This window comes from Chaetodon trifascialis, chromosome 5, assembly GCF_039877785.1.
Source record: "Chaetodon trifascialis isolate fChaTrf1 chromosome 5, fChaTrf1.hap1, whole genome shotgun sequence".
NCBI classification, from domain to species: Eukaryota; Metazoa; Chordata; class Actinopteri; order Chaetodontiformes; family Chaetodontidae; genus Chaetodon; species Chaetodon trifascialis.
Window position 1 is genome coordinate 10,072,803 of NC_092060.1, and position 17,184 is coordinate 10,089,986.

The following is a 17,184-nucleotide window of genomic DNA, read 5'->3' on the forward strand; positions in this document are numbered from 1 at the left end:
TTTTTAGTGCTTTGCTCACTGCTCTACTTTAAGTCGTTTGATGAAGCAATAATTTGAAAGCTGGAAGCGTGAATGTGAAAGAGCCACATTTCTGTTTTCTAAGTGTACACAAAACAATGAGGCAGCAAACACAAGTGCCCTTCATTAAAGAGTCTTTCAAAAAGAAAACAAACAAATCACAAATCAGTGCTTAACAAGACACAAAGACCTCGTGCTTCAGGTCGACCTGATCCAGCTATTAGTCGCGTCTGGTGTCATTTAAACAGCAGGAGTGTTTGTTCTTTGTTGTTCAGCTTCTCGCCACGAACAACAAGCCCGGATGACCTGACCCCGCTGCTAATTACTGAGACGCCCACATCTCCTGAGCCTTCCCTGGCATCCTGCTCAGGAATATCAAACAACATGAAACTATTAATTGTTTCAGGTCAGGGAGTGAAAACCCTCCTCCCTTGCAGGACCATTGTGCAGGACTGTCTGTTGGAGTAAGTGGCAGCTGTCAGCTCAGCCTCCAGCAAACTAGTATTACTCTTCCATTTAGTGAGAATCTGGTGCTCCTCTCATGAACCAGGTCAGCCGCTGCCGTCAGAGATCCAGCACATCCTCCGCTGCTGACACTGATGGAGCAGCTTTCACACTCACGTCCTGGAGTAAGAGCTCGACGCCGCTCGCGCGCCTCTTCCTCATACATGACGACACGGTGGAGTGAACTGACACCCAGCCTCCATTTCGCCTTCAGACACTACAACCACCCACAGCAACAGCCACAACAAAGACATGAGTGGTACTCCTCCAGCACATTTGTTGTAATGTTCCTCTGCACTCACTGCTTTTGAAACACGTTGGCGAAAAAGAAAAAGCTTAAGCTGTTGTTTTTTCTCTGTTTTGCCCCGTGGCACCACATGCAGCATTATTAGAATTCTGCTCTGCCTTCCTGCGGACATCTCTCTGAATCAGCCACCTCCCCCACACAATACACCATATCAATACAGGCTACTCCACGTCTCACACACACGCACAGAAAGTGATACTTCCCCAGTCAAATCACAGCAAGCCACCCTCAACATTTAATTTCATCAATCTTTCATTCGCTGTACGCCTCAGTGAAGAACTTGTGTTACACGAGGCCGCACTTCAAGCCCCGTGTTTCGCATTTACTCGCCAAATGTTTTAGCAAGCACAAAGTTCAGCACAATTGCAGGAGATGTAACTGTGACTGAAAACCTCCAACTTATTCCGTATGAATTAATGACAAGGATATATTATGGATGAGGCATGACCAGAAAAATAGAGCCGAAAAATGTACTAAATATATGAGAAGTGACTGCATATTTCATGCTTTTGGAAAATGTAAAAAAAGATAAAAACGTCAGCTCATTAAGACAAAAGTGGAAGAGCTGGGATTTAGGGAGATCCTACCTAAAGTAGAAGCCTTGGGCCATAACTCTGTCTCATTCGGGATATTACTTTTAAAAGTTTTATGCATTGCTTAAATATTGTCTGGAGTGATGAGAGACACGTCAGTGTCAACACTGACTTTAAAGGACAGTGCAGAACACTGGAAACATGTCTGGAAATTTAATGTGTCACTTCTTTAAAGAAAGCACGTTCTTCCAGTGAAAACAAATCTACAGTATGATTCATTCAGCAATAGAATGTGACTTTACGGGTTTTTGAGACGAAGGAACCATTTAGCAGCAGCTACTTCTATGAGGATCCACAGAGAGAAATCCACCACGAAAACAGAATATATTACTGTGTGTACACAAGCAGTGCATGTGGTCATTGTTGATGATGTAATATTTGGTAATACAGCTATTCGTGCACACACGCTGAAAAACAATGAATCAATATCAGATTCTTCTAGCGGTTTGGGACCCCCACACACAGACACAAGAGACATTTGAAGGGTTGCAAGATGATTAACACAAGAAACACATTGCGTCATCAGATTAGATTGAACTTGACAGACTTTGCTCTCATCTTTGCTGAATCTCTTATGAGCAGTTAGAGTTTTACCCCTGAAAATGATCCATATAATATGTGTGTGTCGGGGGGGCACAACGAGCAGAAATAAGCAAAGGCAAGTACAGCAGCAGGGCTACAAGCCTAAAAGGTTAATAAGCACTGCATTGTTCCATCCATCCATCAATTTTCTATGCCGCCTATCCCTTTTTCGGGGTTGCAGGGGGGCTGGAGCCTATCCCAGCTGGGATTAGGAAGAGGCGGGTACACTCTGGACCAGTCGGCAGTTGATCGCAAGGCAACACACAAGACAAACAACCATTCACACTCACACCTAGGGGCAATTTTAGAGTCACCAATCAACCTAATGAGCATGTTTTTGGTCTGTGAGAGAACCCACACATGCAGGGGCAGGGATCGAACCGGCGACCTTCTTGCTGTGAGGCACGCGCACTACCTGCTGCTCTACCGTGCCGCACTGCATTGTTCCATCAAGCACTTTACAAGGACGATGCGAGCTCTCTCTGAATTCATCCTCAATGTTGGTGCAAATGTGAAGCGAATTCCCTAATTCGCTGTATGAAAGACTTCCTGTGGCACACCCAAGGCCATGTGCCGTCCTCGCTGTGGGCCTTGCTACATTATCTTAAGTGAAGTCTTTCCATTTGCAAATTTAAAGCTATTAGAGAAGAATGATTTCATATTAAATCTGTTGTAATCCATTCCCTGCTCTCTTGTTGGCTGTGAGTCCTGAAATCACATCACATTACATTTTCATGCAGTAGCTCCCAAAGTGGGGTCCTGAGATCCCTCAGAGTGCGAGGCTTCAGGAAGCGTGCAGAGGATGAGGAATTGTTCAGTATCTGAACTATCATGTCATTTCAGATGCTAACAGTTAACACATGTTGGGAATGAATGAGAAAAGCATTTTTCCTCTGAGGTGTGCGTTTCCTTGTTACTATCCCTGTACAGTTACATTGCTCTGTATCAGTCATATCTAAGTACAGAACACTTTTTCACATGTGGCTCAATGCGACAAATGTTAAAACAGGCATTTTTTTTACATATTAGATTAATTGGGCATCTTCTATTAACGCATGTGTTTCCATGTTGGCTGTACTTCTTCATTGCTGTGCTGCTGTATGTGTTATAATATCAACAATAGCTGCAAAATCAATCATTTTTGCTTTAAATATTTTTTCCTTCTAACAAGATCAAACCCAGCATGCAGAAATGTACTGAAGTGTTAACCCGTCCCTTTGTCACATCTGATGCAGAAAATACAGAAATGATCATGAAATATCTTCCAGTATCACCAAATAAAGAAATATTTCAAGTTTTTGTTACATGGGCAATGCATGAACAAATACGGTGTTTATTCATTTTTTTGTGCCAAATAGTCACATTTATAGTCAATTAGATCCCAGAGAGGCGCAACAGACAAGTGATACTGTTAGAAAACAGAAATCCAGATGGATTTATTTGGGATTAGGAGGGTAGTGCGGTGCAAAAAGTACTGTCAACGGCAATCCCAAATAAAGGAAATATGAAAAATCATCTGACCCAAAATAGAAGTAATATATAGCAGACGTAACATAGCATCATTTCAAAACCATGTTTAGAAGCTATTCATAAGATTGGGAAACATGAGCAGAAACAGATCATTAGCACTAAAAAGGTTTTGTGTTCTGCATTAATATGGAAATTTAGCATTTACTGCACAGCCATGAATTCTGTGTTTTATAACCAGCCACTTACTGTCCAACCATCACTTCATAAAAGCAGCAAATTAATCTGCAAGATCGGCCATGGGCATCGCGGGAATGTGTAAACCAAGCTACCTCTTAACTGGCCGGGATGAATTGTCCTTTGGCTGACTGGTGCATTGATTTCCAGTATAAGTCATGGTTCTACGCTGCCTGGTGTGCAGGGTGTCCAGCTCCCACTGAATCCTCAGCGAAGGTGCACAGACAGCTGGGTGGCTCTGCATCAGATTTGGGGGAGGCCAAATATTTCTCTTGGCCTGCTACAATGATTCTCCCCTTGGCTGGCAGATAAAATGTTTGATGGCCTAGGTGGTGGGTGTGTGATTAAAGATGGATACACGGGGAAATGTAGGGCTCAGTGGTTGGGGATGGGAGAATAAAAACGGGGTAAAGGAGGCATGACAAAATACGCTTCAAAGCGCATCGCAGATCTTTCCTGCTGTTTGATTTAAGGCATTTTGTGATTTGTAACACTCTTTCACGTTCACAGAACATTTTGTTTTATTTCGGTTTGAGTCGGGTGGGAGTGAGGTGTGTGAGGATTGCATGCAGAGAAAGGAGAGAGAAAACAGTTAACCTGGAGCACTCGCCCATGCTGACATGACACTACAACACCCAATTAACATTTGCAGCTGGCTGTGATTCAGCCACATGAGAGGGATCCCCATTTACATACCGAATCAGAATGCATGCAACAGGCTCCTGCGGTACACCAACATGCTGGGTTCTGCAGAATAGGATGGGGGGATTCTACTTGTCTCTCCATCCCACAGAGGCCTGAATTATTTCACCATTAACTCAGTGTGTTTTTCCTCACGTCTCAAAAGTCAAGTCACCTTTCACAAGACACGTTCCTTCCTCAGCCCAGCCCAGAGTCAGGGACATTTGAGCTCCAGGGAACAATAATTATCCAGTTTGGATAATTACATCTTTTACAAACATGTTTTCAGGGTGGTCTCAATTCATGTCACACCACTAATCTATATTTTGTGACAATGTGGCTGAGGGAAAGCTGCCAAGATACCAGCCTCGATGTGACCATTAATCTCATAAAGGAAGATCTTTGTCTTTGTGTGCAGTCCATCATAGAACAAAACCCCTCAAACTTAGCAGCAGATTCAAACTCACATAACAAAGACCTGCAAGAAGATGCTTATATCCGCTTCCAGCTCTCAGAACAACTGACCAAATCAAAGTTATTCAGGAAAGGTGACTTGGCTCCATGTTTGGATCAATACTGGAGCGAATCGATCTTGTAAGCTTGTTACTCAACATTAACTAGTGGTGTATAGAATTCAACCCGGAGGACCAGGAGACTTAACGTGGCCAGTAGATTTCTTTTTCTTTTTTTTTCTCAGGGCCGGTTAGAAAATGTTCAGCCAGAGGGATGGAGAGTGTGAGTGGGATGAAAAAAGTCTGCAGCCTTGAAACAGAGTGAAAAAAGGCTCGATGGCGTTAGAGAACTGCTGTAATGCTCATGTCCTCTGGAACTGAACAGTGAAATTGAATTTGAGTGTTTACAGTGAGGGCTGAAATGGTAGAAACCAATTTCAGTCAACAGAAGCGCAGACACTCACAGGATTTACCAGCCCAGTAACAACAGATACAGTATGGACACAGACGCTATAAACTGAGGACGGGTACCTGACACTGGGTTCTCGGGGACCCACTTGGAGCCCGGATGCAGGGAGTGGAACACGTTGCGCACCTCCTGGCAGTTTGGCACCTGCCCGCCGGGCAGGGAGAACAGCTGGATGAAGGCGCACAAAAAGAGCGCACTGTGGACTGATGGACCGAGCATGGCCGGCGAGGAGAACTGAGCCGAACAGGACAGAACAGAGCAGCCGAGATAAACTTCAACACATTCAAAGTTACAGCGGGATCCCGTGTTTGCGCTGATGGGGTGAAGCCGCAGCTCAAGGCTCAGCTCGGATCAGCAGACTTCCGCTTGGTTGCCCTCCTTCAACCCTGCGCTTGCCTGGAAAGCAGCTCGGTTGAGCCTCTTGGTGAAGCTACTCCAACACTGATAACTTGTGAGTCCCTCTTCACTTGCGGCACCGACTCTCAGCTCTCTGCACAGATGGACGAACCCCGGATACATGCGCGCTCCCCCCAAATGCGTGCGCGCCACGGCGTGAACCTGCGCGTGTACAGATCTCCCCTCTCGTGTAATAGTAGTGATGTGCGGCTGCAGGAGAGGAGATGTAAGGAGGAGACTGATGCGGCGCACGAACTGTTGTCGTGTTAGATGAATGGCGCTGTATGTTCCGGTGCGTTTAGGGCACAGTACCTGTGTAGTTTACTATTCACACAACAGAGGCGCGCTGTGTGGCCAGGAGCTGCACATTACGATGAAAATGACACATAGGCGCCGGACATGATTTGAAAATAAGCTTTTATTGTTCAACCACATGGAGAGAGTATAGAGAAAGCAAGTTTCGGCTCTGAAATCAGTACAAACCAAAGTGAACAGTCTCCTCTTAACTTTAACAGTTACATAAATCTAATTCAATAACACAATGGCATTTTATTTGACAATGATTATTTCTTCACCTTCTCATCTTGAGTGGAAAGTTATTTAACTTCCCCTCAGCTCCAATAAAGTTGAAATGGTGCCACCTAGTGTTCAGTCTGTATGCCCGACACCTTAGAGGCCAACATGTGTAATTCGCCCTTTATGCAGACTGAACAAAGTTCATTAAGCCATATAAATGTACATATGCGGGAACAATTCTTCTGCAGTGTTTCCTCACAAATTAGCACAATCTACTAAACGCATAGCTGCTCACAGCATCTGGCGGATTGCAGATGGATACTGTGCAATTTCTTTTTATTTTGTCAAGTACTGAAATTGTGAAGTCATCCACCCGAAAACAGCGAGACAAACAGCAGTGTCAAAGAAGCTAATGTTGAGATGCCTTAACACGACTGCAACATCTGTTCTCTTGTGAATGCAATGAGTATGATTTGTAGTGTTTCAAGTGTTCATCAAAGCTTGGAACCAGAGAAAATGCAAACCATATCACTGCTTCTGGCTGCACGTCTGAGAAACAGAGAGCTTTGCATGGATTTGCACAGCAGAGACTGGCAGAAGCTGAGAGCAAACCAACAAAACTCGCTGTAAACCCAGAGTTCCACCTTGAAGTGTAAAAGACTGATAAATGAGGGGAGGTGGCCAGCAGTACCTGAAGTGCACAAACTGCAGTAGATCAGTGTGTACTACCTGCACTGTGAGCACTTTGGAACTGCAATGTCGACAACATGTTCAGCTTGAGAGTCTGAAAGTCACGAGTCTTTCTAAAGAGGGAAAGATCTGCGCACGGACACACCGATGTGAGACACTTTATTCACCTTCCACTTTATGTAAAACAAGACATTCAAACCATACATATACAAGTCTAATTTACAGAACTAAACCATATCAAAAAGAAAGACACGAGGCCTTTCAACACAGAGATAAAGTAGTGAGAAAAATGTCACATCCTGAAGGAGAACAAGCCCACCAGCCAGAAGGAGCAACTAGGGCAGTAGATGCTGAACTACTTCACTAACTACACTAGATGCACCTTAGCTGGAGGACCATAAGAGAGGAGGGGGATTGATGCACTGGATTACATCCAACTCCTCCTGGCAAGGCACTTGCGGCGTGGACCATCTGAAACGAAACAAAATTAACAGATAGTGACAAATGAAGAGAAAGATGTAAACGGATCGTAACAATAACTCGTTGTTGGGAATGAGTACGTGCTTTCCAGGCTGCAGCCATGTGAAGGAGTCACGATCAGTGATGCGTGACTTAAACTTCTCCTTACACAGCTTCAAGAATGACAAACTCTTTAAAAAAAGTTTTGAAAAGCAAGAACAATGTTTGTTCACAGTTATTCTAAAGGATAATAATGAACTAATAAACAACAAATACCTTCTAATTTGACTTTTACAGGGCTGTGTGGCCTGACAAACATGTGCAGGGCCAAAGCTATATTGACCTTTGTTCAACCTGTCTGTGTCCAACAAAGTCAAGCCACCAAGGAGAAATACTCCATCGCATGGAAAATGCCTGTATTCAAATGATTTAAGCAGAAGTACAGAAAAATCAGCAAAATGTATTTAAAATATCAAACATTCATCACCTGAATGGATCTTTACAGCGTGATACAATATTGCTTTATATCATTTGATTATTATTTTCACGGAAATATAGTGGTGTAAAACGTACAACATCCCCTCTGAAATGTAAAGTACAAGTATAAAGTGGAAATAGTGAGGTTAAGTACAAGTACCTTCAGTAGGCTACTTAGAGAATAGTTCAAATGTCCCCAGGTTTCATTGGCTGCTCATACAAAGCACACACGAGGAGCAGTTCAATCTTACAGGCTCCATCCTCAAAAACAGCACGAACAGTTACAATATCAGAAATCTGTCTCTTTTCTCCTAAAAGCTGTTATCTTTTACTGGAAGCCGTGTAACCGAGTTATGATGAGTTCAGAAAAGCGCTCGGAGCGTCAGCGTGCAGCTTGAATAAAAGTGGCGCCAACAGTCTTATGCTGTGAAGATGCGCCTGTCATCTCCAGTCAATTAAATAATGGAGCTCATTGGCGATTACATCTGCGTTTATTCAATTACGTAAGTATTACAAACAGTACCAGCTGGTCAGCAGCGGGTGGTTGAATTTGTGGCTCTCTGCGGATTTTTAAAATAGATCCTGGATGAGCTCGATGTGCCCATAGACCTCACAAAGACTTCTACGAGCCAACTTTAAGGATACAAATCAATTCTAGCTCCAGAAATATGAGATTACCTTTGACTCTTCAGATCACCTTTAAAAAGGCGTTAGCGTGCATTAAGAAGACGTGTTGAGCCCTACTTTCCTGTAACGCACCAGCAGCCTGATGAGGCGACATTACCCAAAACCAAAACATTTTTTATGAAGACTCAAACTTCTTGAAACAAAAACAAACACAAGCACCACAACGAGCACACACGTTCATCCGCAATGGAACAAACAGGGGAAGCCACACACAGCCTACCTTTGCTTCACGGAGGTTTACTCATTTGACTGCCCATTACGCAGAAAAGTCTAACATCACTACGTACCTTACCCGCAGATGTCGTCCCCTCTGCAGCCCCCTTCAGCACTAACAAAAAGTTCTGTGGTGCATGAAAATGTGGGAGCATCTTTTTTGTTGTTTTTCTCTTTGTGGGGGTGGGGAGAGGAGCGCAGGCGACGCAATCTTTTGCGGATATCGTCCTTAAAGTCCTCTCACAGGCACGGGATTCCTCCTGTCTTTTTTCTTGGTATCAAATGTAGACTTTTCTTCTGGTGCGGCATGCCATGAAAACTTTACCTGCAGACTCAGAATTTGCAGATCGGTCTGCTGCTGGTTGCATTAACCCATCGCGCTCACCCACTCAGCGCTTTGCTGGTCAAAGGAACCCAGGAGGCTTGTGACCTTTAACCCCTGTAAACCCTGCCCCCACACACTCCTCTGCTCTGTCTGCAGGAGCACGTCCCTCCACCATCCCGCCTCGTACACAGACAAATATCACTCTAAAGTGTTTTTGCACTAATGCAGTTTACTGAGATCCTAAGCACCGAGCCGCGGAGCCTTTGCAGAGCATGGTGGCTCTTCCTCCTCTGTGGGAACGGGCTGCAGCTTTGCCTCACTTGCCTTCTTCCCTGACTGAACTTTGACCTACTTTCCCATACTGCTTTTTTCCCCTCTCTGCCTCCGTCGACTGCGATTGGTGGAGTTTAAAGGAAAGAAAATTGCAGCTGCCCACTTTGGCTTAATTCTTTCACCCAGTATGTTTGATCTCCCAAAGCCTGCCACTGATAGAGGAAGAGGGTTAATTATGGTCATAACATTTTGAGCTGATGTGCAGAAAACTAGGGTTGGTTCATGGGTGCAGGGTAATTTAGCATTATGAATTTAGCTGCTAGAATGAAAAAAGGTTGATCTGGTGGAGTCATAATGCTGTTTTTTTTTTTTTTTTTGGCTTCAGTAGATTTGTAGGAATTCTAATGGACCTCCACACAGACAACAGACTGGCAGCCCATTGAGCAGGCCTCATGCTGGAAACCTCCTGGTAGGATGGAATGTGTCCCAGTGTTTTGAACTGGGCTGACATGACTGCTCCACACTCTGAGTTACTACTGGGAGGAGGGGTTATTTTTAGCAAATAGTCATCCGCTGCACTGGATAAATGAGTTTGACGAGACGTGAGCAGTGACTGACTTTGTCCAGAATGATGATCTGAGATACAGGTACACTTCAGTCGAAGCAAGTTAATCAAAAATCCCCCCACTCGTTGTTAAGACGCAACAATTAAGTCTTGGTTCTAAGCTGTTTAGAATTGAAAAAAAGTAGACTGTATTGACCAATATGCTGCATCACTGACCGTGGCACTATGCAAGAAGTTTATTGCAGAGAAACTAAATGATTTTCATCATCAGTGTATCTATCTATTATTATTTAATTCATCATTTAAGCTTATAAAATGTGAGAAAATCTGCTAAAAAATGCCCACCAGAATTTCCCTGAACCCGTTTTCTTTGTCCAATGTTCCCAAAGGTTAAGAAACCCTCTGTGCTCACCAATATCACACGCATGTAAAACAAAGAAAAACAGCAAATCCTCTGAGTGTGCATCACGTGCTGGTATTAATGTGAGGCTGGCAAACTACATGTACCAGCCAGAAGGATTACGGAGGTGTCTCGCCCTAACAGATGCAACCAAACTAACAGGAGTGACAGGAAGGTGTCGGTCAACCGAACTGCTGAAGCCACACAGAAATAAATTGCCATAAAGTTTTATTTTCATGAATGCTTTCACACTTTTATCCTTTATAAAGTTATGTACATATAATTCGCTCCCATGGTAAATAAAGAAAATATCCAAAGTGTGGAGAGAGAAGGGGGGAAAAAAAGAAAGGCAATGGAGTAAAAAAGTAAAGAACAAATATTTAAACAGAAAACTCTAAAAATCATGAAATATATAGTGCTGATCTTATGGAATTTGTGTTGATGTCTACATAATTTCTCCACTGATTCATGTGGTCATAATTAGAGGTAGGGTTATAAAAACACTTTGTTTGTGCAACCAATAAAAGGGACCAAATGTTGCCAACTGCTCCCTCTAATGGACTGACTGTGCACAGCATGCACTTCCAAAGTGCATGTCATGACTGGACTCAAATTTCAAGAAAGTTTGACTGCACATTTAGACCAAATTTAAAAAACTATTTTTGGTGGAAAACGTGTGTTATGTAACTTCAGTCTGTTTGTGCTCCTGGAGAGATTAATGACTACTGTCTACGTGGGTTAAATTCAATGCATTAATATAGTTCTGGAAAATTAGGTTTCACAATAAATAATCACAAAGGAGTTGAAAAGTTGATCACCATGAGGATTTTCTTTAAGAAACTCAAACACACTTTCAGACAAACCTTGTTTCATACACTGAGGACATGACAGTGCACTGTGTGCAGGACATCAGTCTATTTAATGTACCACATTCACAGCAGATTTATCAAGCTATTCTATGGATACCTTAAGGCCTGATGTTTGATGTACTCTTTTAAAAAGCCAATTAACCACATGTGTGTGGTCTTAAATCTCTATTAAAATATATATATTTACACTCACACGATCATACTGGAGCATAATGCAGTTGGAGATAAAGCTACATTACACTACATGTGAGTCTGAGAAATGAAGAAGTAATGCATTTGGGACTTGAATATCGACTTTGGTTTAAAAACAAATAAAGACGTCTGAAATTTTACATAATCATTACGATCCATTAAATGTCTTTAAATAAGGCAACGTTCATTACGAGGTACCACACTGCAATTCATTATGAATTAACGTTGGTGTGGCACCACCAAATGAAATATTTCAGTTTAAAAACCTAGTTTTCTATCGTGAAAACCAGGCCAGTCCCTGCTCAAGTTTGAATATATATCCCAAGTCTCTGCATGCATACAAACCACTGTTATGTCGTTTGAAATGTCAAATAAAATGTCTCGTCTAAGAAGGAAAGGAAAGAGAACACAGCATTTGCAAACTCAAATCCCATGAGGTATATACTAGAAGACTGTGCGAACAGACAACACATTTCTTGAAATCCCTAATATGCCATTTCACTGACAATGGCATAAGTAAGGCAATTATTTCAACAGAAGTCTGAAGAAATATAACTAATCAGTGTTGCATGTGAGGAACTCAATAAATTCAGTGCGTATCATCCAAAACAAACTCATTCTTGTTTTAACAGTGCATGTGGTTATTATCGGATAGGACGTGCTTTCTGATGCATCACAGGCATGTCACAGTGTGCTCTATTCAAATCTATTATTATAGGCAGAAAAAAAACAGAGACAAAAACATGACGTTTCAAATCCTATGTGTGTTTGAGCACCTGCCACCAACTCTTCTTTTCACACGGTTTGGTGTTGAAGTAACTAACTGTATGGATGGATGGGAGTTCTTGTTCACATGAGATTAAGGTGATCCAGTTAGTTTTAGCCAAATATTCCACTCAAATAAAACTGCCCAGTTCTCTAATCCAGGTAATCAGATGTTCAATATGTGTCAAATGAAAACAAAATGAGGAAGATTACTCAGGAAAAAGCAATCCTTCATGAATGTTGGCGTCTGTACGACTAGAACAGATTTACAGTGTAACGTACTTATGATGCATCCCAACGCCTCAGTGTAAACTGCAATATTATTTCTCGTGTTATGCAGTGCTTATGATGTCAAGGACAAATGCCTAACGTGGCATACATCAAGTAGTTTAAAACCTCATGAACTGTTAGTTAGTTAAATCATTGTTTTAAAATGAACTGTCGCTATCTGTGCTCAGTGTGTGAGGATGAAATGGAGTGCTCCTAGGGACATCAATCGGTATATCCTGGCTGTCCATGTTAGCGGTGAATGGATGGCTGGTACCCTGCAGCATTATCTGATGCCTTGTTTCTATTTCAGTCATGTAAGCCTCGCTGAACACAGCCTCAAAATCACAGCACAATTAATTGATTCCTCTATGGTTTTGATTTTCTCTTCCTGCGCCAGCTAATGCATTGGCAAGTACAACACTGCAGGATCATTTCTGACCTCTGTAACCCCATACATGCATCCAAAGGCCTAATGACTAGACATTAATCACCAAAAAATGACCACGTGCTGACCTGGCCGATACGATCCACATGTCACACCTCCAAAGCTGTATTTCTAAAGATCATTTAAGTCCCTGCACAACACGACAGCTTATAACAAGGCAAAAAAAACCAAAGCTATGCAATTAATCAGACTAAACAACGTTCAGAGAGGAGTTACTGTATGTTTTAAACTGTTTACCATGAAGATACATTAGAAAAATAATATATTTACTTCTCCACAGCTTGTCAGTCTCTAAATTATAGACAGGTTTCTGAGACAGACTTTCAAGAACACCTCAGAGCTCATGTCGGCTGTGACTGGGGTGATGTTTTGTCATTCTAAGGTCTCTACCAGCAACAAAGTATGTGAAGGGTAACAGTTTAAAGGTCCAACATTACAAGAACAGACTAGGTGCATTTCATTATTACTAAAGCAGAAGCACTACGGTTTAAATAACAGTTCTTGGCCCATTCAGGTTGCTGGATGGAAATCAGCTCCACATCCACGCAAAGAAAAAAAACAAACAAACAAACAAAAAAAAACAGAAAATGAAGGAAGTAATCTTTACTTTTTTCCTATATTTCATAGTTAATATTAAATCTTAATGAAGCATCTCTTTTAGACTCTCCTTTAGCCCTCTGCAGCTCCAGCCACCACCTGTACATCTACCACCTGATGGAGCCGCTACCGCCGCTGCCACTGCCTTAAGCTTCCTCCGGTGCCGTGGGCCTCTTCAGGTCGCGGATTTGCTTTATCAGATAGTTCTTCTCGTCGCAGAACTGCTCATCCTCTGATCTGTCGGTCTGGAAGTGGCTCAGGAACTCAACAAGCTTGGTTTGGTTCTTCAGCAGTATGTCCAGCACGGGCTGAGTCTTGTTGGGGTTTGCAACAAACACCTTTTTAAAAGAGAGAGATTCTATGAACTTCTCTTAAAAAACAACTCTTTCAACATTTTACTGACTAATATCAGAAAAATTTAGCAGCACATTTTTTTCCTTAGAAGACATTTAGCATTTCACAGTACAACTAGGATTATACAGCAAATTACTGCACTGATGAGACATGTTTTATGTGCACACCTTGAATACATGGAACGCTTCAAACTGGATGTTTCGGCTGTTGTCTCTTAGCATGTTCATCATCAGCTTCAAGTTCTCTGCCCGACTGATGTATTTTGTCATGACAGTGAAGTTGTGTCTATCCAGGAGAAGTTCCCCGAGGAGCTGAAAGACGGTGCAGAATCCAATAAAGACCTTGTTAATTTCAGTGGACAATCATGTAAAGTAAGTGACCATGACCATATGTGTAGCCAAATAAAAGTTTAACAGCGGTTTTGATTTTTTTACCTTCAAAGACTGTCGTTTGGTGACGTAGTTGTCTGAATGCAGGAGCTTCTCGTATTCTGTAAAAACCTGATGGACATGTTAAAAGCATGTTAGGCACATTCTTTCAATTTGAGATCATAATCCACACCACAGAGCTCACCTTGTCATAATTGTTCTCCAGGAAATCTGCGCACATGATCTTGTGTCTTGTGAGGAGATCCTGAGAGGGAACAGAAGAGACCAAGAAATCAGATAAGAACTGTTTGTATGAAGCTCCTGGAAACAGAAACAAAATATGGCGGTGTACCTTGAATGAGGCGAAAGCGTCTGAGGCGATGTCAAAGGTTGAGAGCTCCACGTAGCGGAAGAAGTGGTAGAATTCTCCAGAGAAGAGCACAGTACGTGCCAAAGGCTCATGACGCAGGCACTCTCTCAGCATCATTCCACAGTTTAGAGCCACTTCTGCACTCTCATATCTGTACAGGTTAACACATGTCGGGTCCAGGTCAAGTCATTTATAGCCAGTTACAAAACAAACAATGGAGATATAACACAAACAAAAAGAGCAAATAATCAGAGTCACTTAGAAAATACACCCTACACACTTTAACACTGATAATCTGCCATTAAAATGTGTAATTGTCCAGATAAAGGAGATATTTTCTGGGCCTAATTTTTTGTGGTGATGTATTTTTGTTGTGCCAGGAGATAGCCACGCAGCGACAGGGGAATTAATGAGCAGAAGAATCATTGAACACATCAATGTTAAATGTCAGGTTTTGTCCATCTCTGACAATCAAACTGAATGGTCCTCTTTATACACATGATATTTCGGAACAAAGTTCAAAAACATAGCAGGAGAAACCCATTTCAGAAGGGCAACTGGCAACGATAGCATTTGATCCACTCGCAGCAGCCTCAATCAACCATAACACAGTACAGCTGTAAGACATTTTGCTCTTTGAGTGGGTAGGATGACTCAGTTTTCTACAGCAGTAAAATCAGCTCTACCATCGCTCTCTTCATCTACATGTTCAACCCAGAGGTGAATGCAACAAGTTCGCGCTCGTTCCTCTGGGAGTTGTTGAAACACATACTGGCTCACACAGAAAATCATGAGGCATGTTGAGAGAAGGTGATATCACCAAAAAAGTTTTTAAAAAGTCGCAACAGCAAAATAATTTGTCTACAGTTTAAGAGTATCTAAGGACGAACTTGCCCTTGTACATAAGCGTACTTATAGAGCTCTCACATCAAACATGTATGAGTTCCTGTATTCTGGAAAGATGAACTTACCCTTTCAGAAGCATGAAGAGGATCTGTGGGTGTGTAGAGATGTATTCTACCGTGGGTGTACGGGTGCCAATCTGACGTCTCACAATATTGCTGAACAAATGAACCACATCCTTCTTCCCCTGTGTGTAAAAAAAAGAAAAAGAAAAAAGAAGCACTCAGACAGAGGAATGGTCGACTGGGTGCTGATGATATGCAGAGACATTTCTGCTTTGGGCACAGATGTTCTAGTCAGGCATGCACACCCCCACTGACAGTGTGCTGTCTACCAAAGTGATCAATACTTCTTGCACACATAAAATCATGACAGACATAAGTGCATTTTCCCCACCTCAAAATCAATCCTCTGCAGGTTTGCAATGAGAGCAATGAGGAGGTTGGTGTTGTACAGCTCCTGTGCCAGCTGAGCCACCGCTTCAGTTTGAGGCTCCTTGTCACCTGTTCCACTAAGTATCTCCTTCAGGGAAGCCAGATTTTTAGACGCCTCCTCTGCAACCTTAATGGTGGTAAAACAGTAAAGAGCCAAGACCATCAGCTGATGTTTACAATAAGAACCAGATTTCAAGTAGAAGACAGTCAGAAGAAAAACCACAGCTGACCTTTTCGCACTTTTTGTCCCCAGCATCCAGCTTCTCCATGTATGCCACATTCTCTTTCAAACTCTTCACTATTTCAGCTGGACTCTTCTGAGACTTCCCAAAAGGAAAAGGCATGGCTGAAGTCTGGTAACCCAAGCCCAAATCTCTGATGAAAGAAAACACTGTTTCAAATAACTATGATTTCCAATTAAAGCAACACAACTTCCTGTAGCTCTTTGCATCAGGAAATGGCTGAAACACTCTCACCTGAAGAGAGCAGGGAAACAGGCAAGTTAGATACACTGTCGACAATCAAAATTAAACTGTTGACTAACACTGTTTAAGGCCATCACAGCACGAACAGCTAGCTGACGCTGCTAGCGTTACTTTAGTCAACCTAACCCTGTCGCCAAAGATAATGCGGGTACATTAGAAGGACCGCTGACATTTCTGGGGTGTGTTTGCGCTAAATTAATAGTTTCTGCAAGTTTACACTTGCACTAAATGCTGACTTTCTCACCGAAAGAAGGATATATCGGAGATTAAGACGTTAAAATGCCAACGCTAAAGATACAGCAACATTTTTCAGCAAAGTTCAGTTAGCTGGTGACCTAGTTAGCTGTGACTTTACAAGAAACAAGCGTCGGTACGTGGACAGCGAGTACCGTGGAAAACACACACACAACACACTGCTGAAATATCCAGGTCAGGCTTTCAAGACTCACCGAGTGAACTCTACTTTTGAAGCTGAAGGAGGCTCGGTGGCTAAAGGTTAGCTAGCAGGCTAACAAGTTGTCCCCACTTTCTTTTTCCACTGTGACGCTAGTTTGAAATGTCTGCAACGTTATCTGAGATCTGTGGCTGTGGCTATCTAACGTGAAACAATTGTAGCTACAAGTTGCTCAATCGGACGACCTTCATAGCTGTGATATTTCATGTAAATCTCTTGACTCGTGACCGCCTGTCACCTAACTTGCTAGCTGCCTAGCTAGTTGTAAAGAGAGAGTTGTTGGGCTGGCCTGTCTGACAACTTCATTTCCCTGTTCTCTTCTGTTGAAACTCCCGTCCTCTCCTCATCCCGGGGACACTGGGCGGAT

At 42.5% G+C, this 17,184-nt stretch overlaps 2 protein-coding genes across 2 annotated transcripts in view; both read right to left on the reverse strand.

The window, feature by feature from the left end:
• The window catches only part of gpc3 (glypican 3), a 100,016-nt gene extending 94,109 nt beyond the window's left edge, over positions 1 to 5,907 (reverse strand). Inside the window, exon 1 of the mRNA XM_070963486.1 lies at positions 5,373 to 5,907. Within this exon, the coding sequence (XP_070819587.1) occupies positions 5,373 to 5,529 (157 nt within the window). The 5' untranslated portion in view covers positions 5,530 to 5,907. The remainder of the gene's footprint in view (positions 1 to 5,372) is intronic.
• Positions 5,908 to 10,522: 4,615 nt separating this feature from the next.
• Positions 10,523 to 17,184, reverse strand: cab39l1 (calcium binding protein 39, like 1). Its single transcript, XM_070963007.1, has 9 exons — positions 16,813 to 17,184; positions 16,109 to 16,253; positions 15,841 to 16,005; positions 15,513 to 15,631; positions 14,524 to 14,692; positions 14,377 to 14,436; positions 14,238 to 14,303; positions 13,971 to 14,114; positions 10,523 to 13,787 (listed from the first exon to the last, which is right to left on the reverse strand). Exons 2-9 carry the CDS (start codon positions 16,220 to 16,222, stop codon positions 13,596 to 13,598), a joined length of 1,029 nt encoding a protein of 342 aa, XP_070819108.1. The 5' UTR covers positions 16,223 to 16,253; positions 16,813 to 17,184; the 3' UTR covers positions 10,523 to 13,595.

Excerpts from the sequence above, each read along its gene's own strand:
- cab39l1 (XM_070963007.1), bottom strand. The coding sequence starts at position 16,222 with ATGCCTTTTCCTTTTGGGAAGTCTCAGAAGAGTCCAGCTGAAATAGTG. Across the intron at positions 14,693-15,512 it reads CTCTTCATGCTTCTGAAAGG|ATATGAGAGTGCAGAAGTGG; the intron begins GTAAGTTCATCT and ends TAACCTGTACAG. Across the intron at positions 14,437-14,523 it reads ACGCTTTCGCCTCATTCAAG|GATCTCCTCACAAGACACAA; the intron begins GTACACCGCCAT and ends GTTCCCTCTCAG.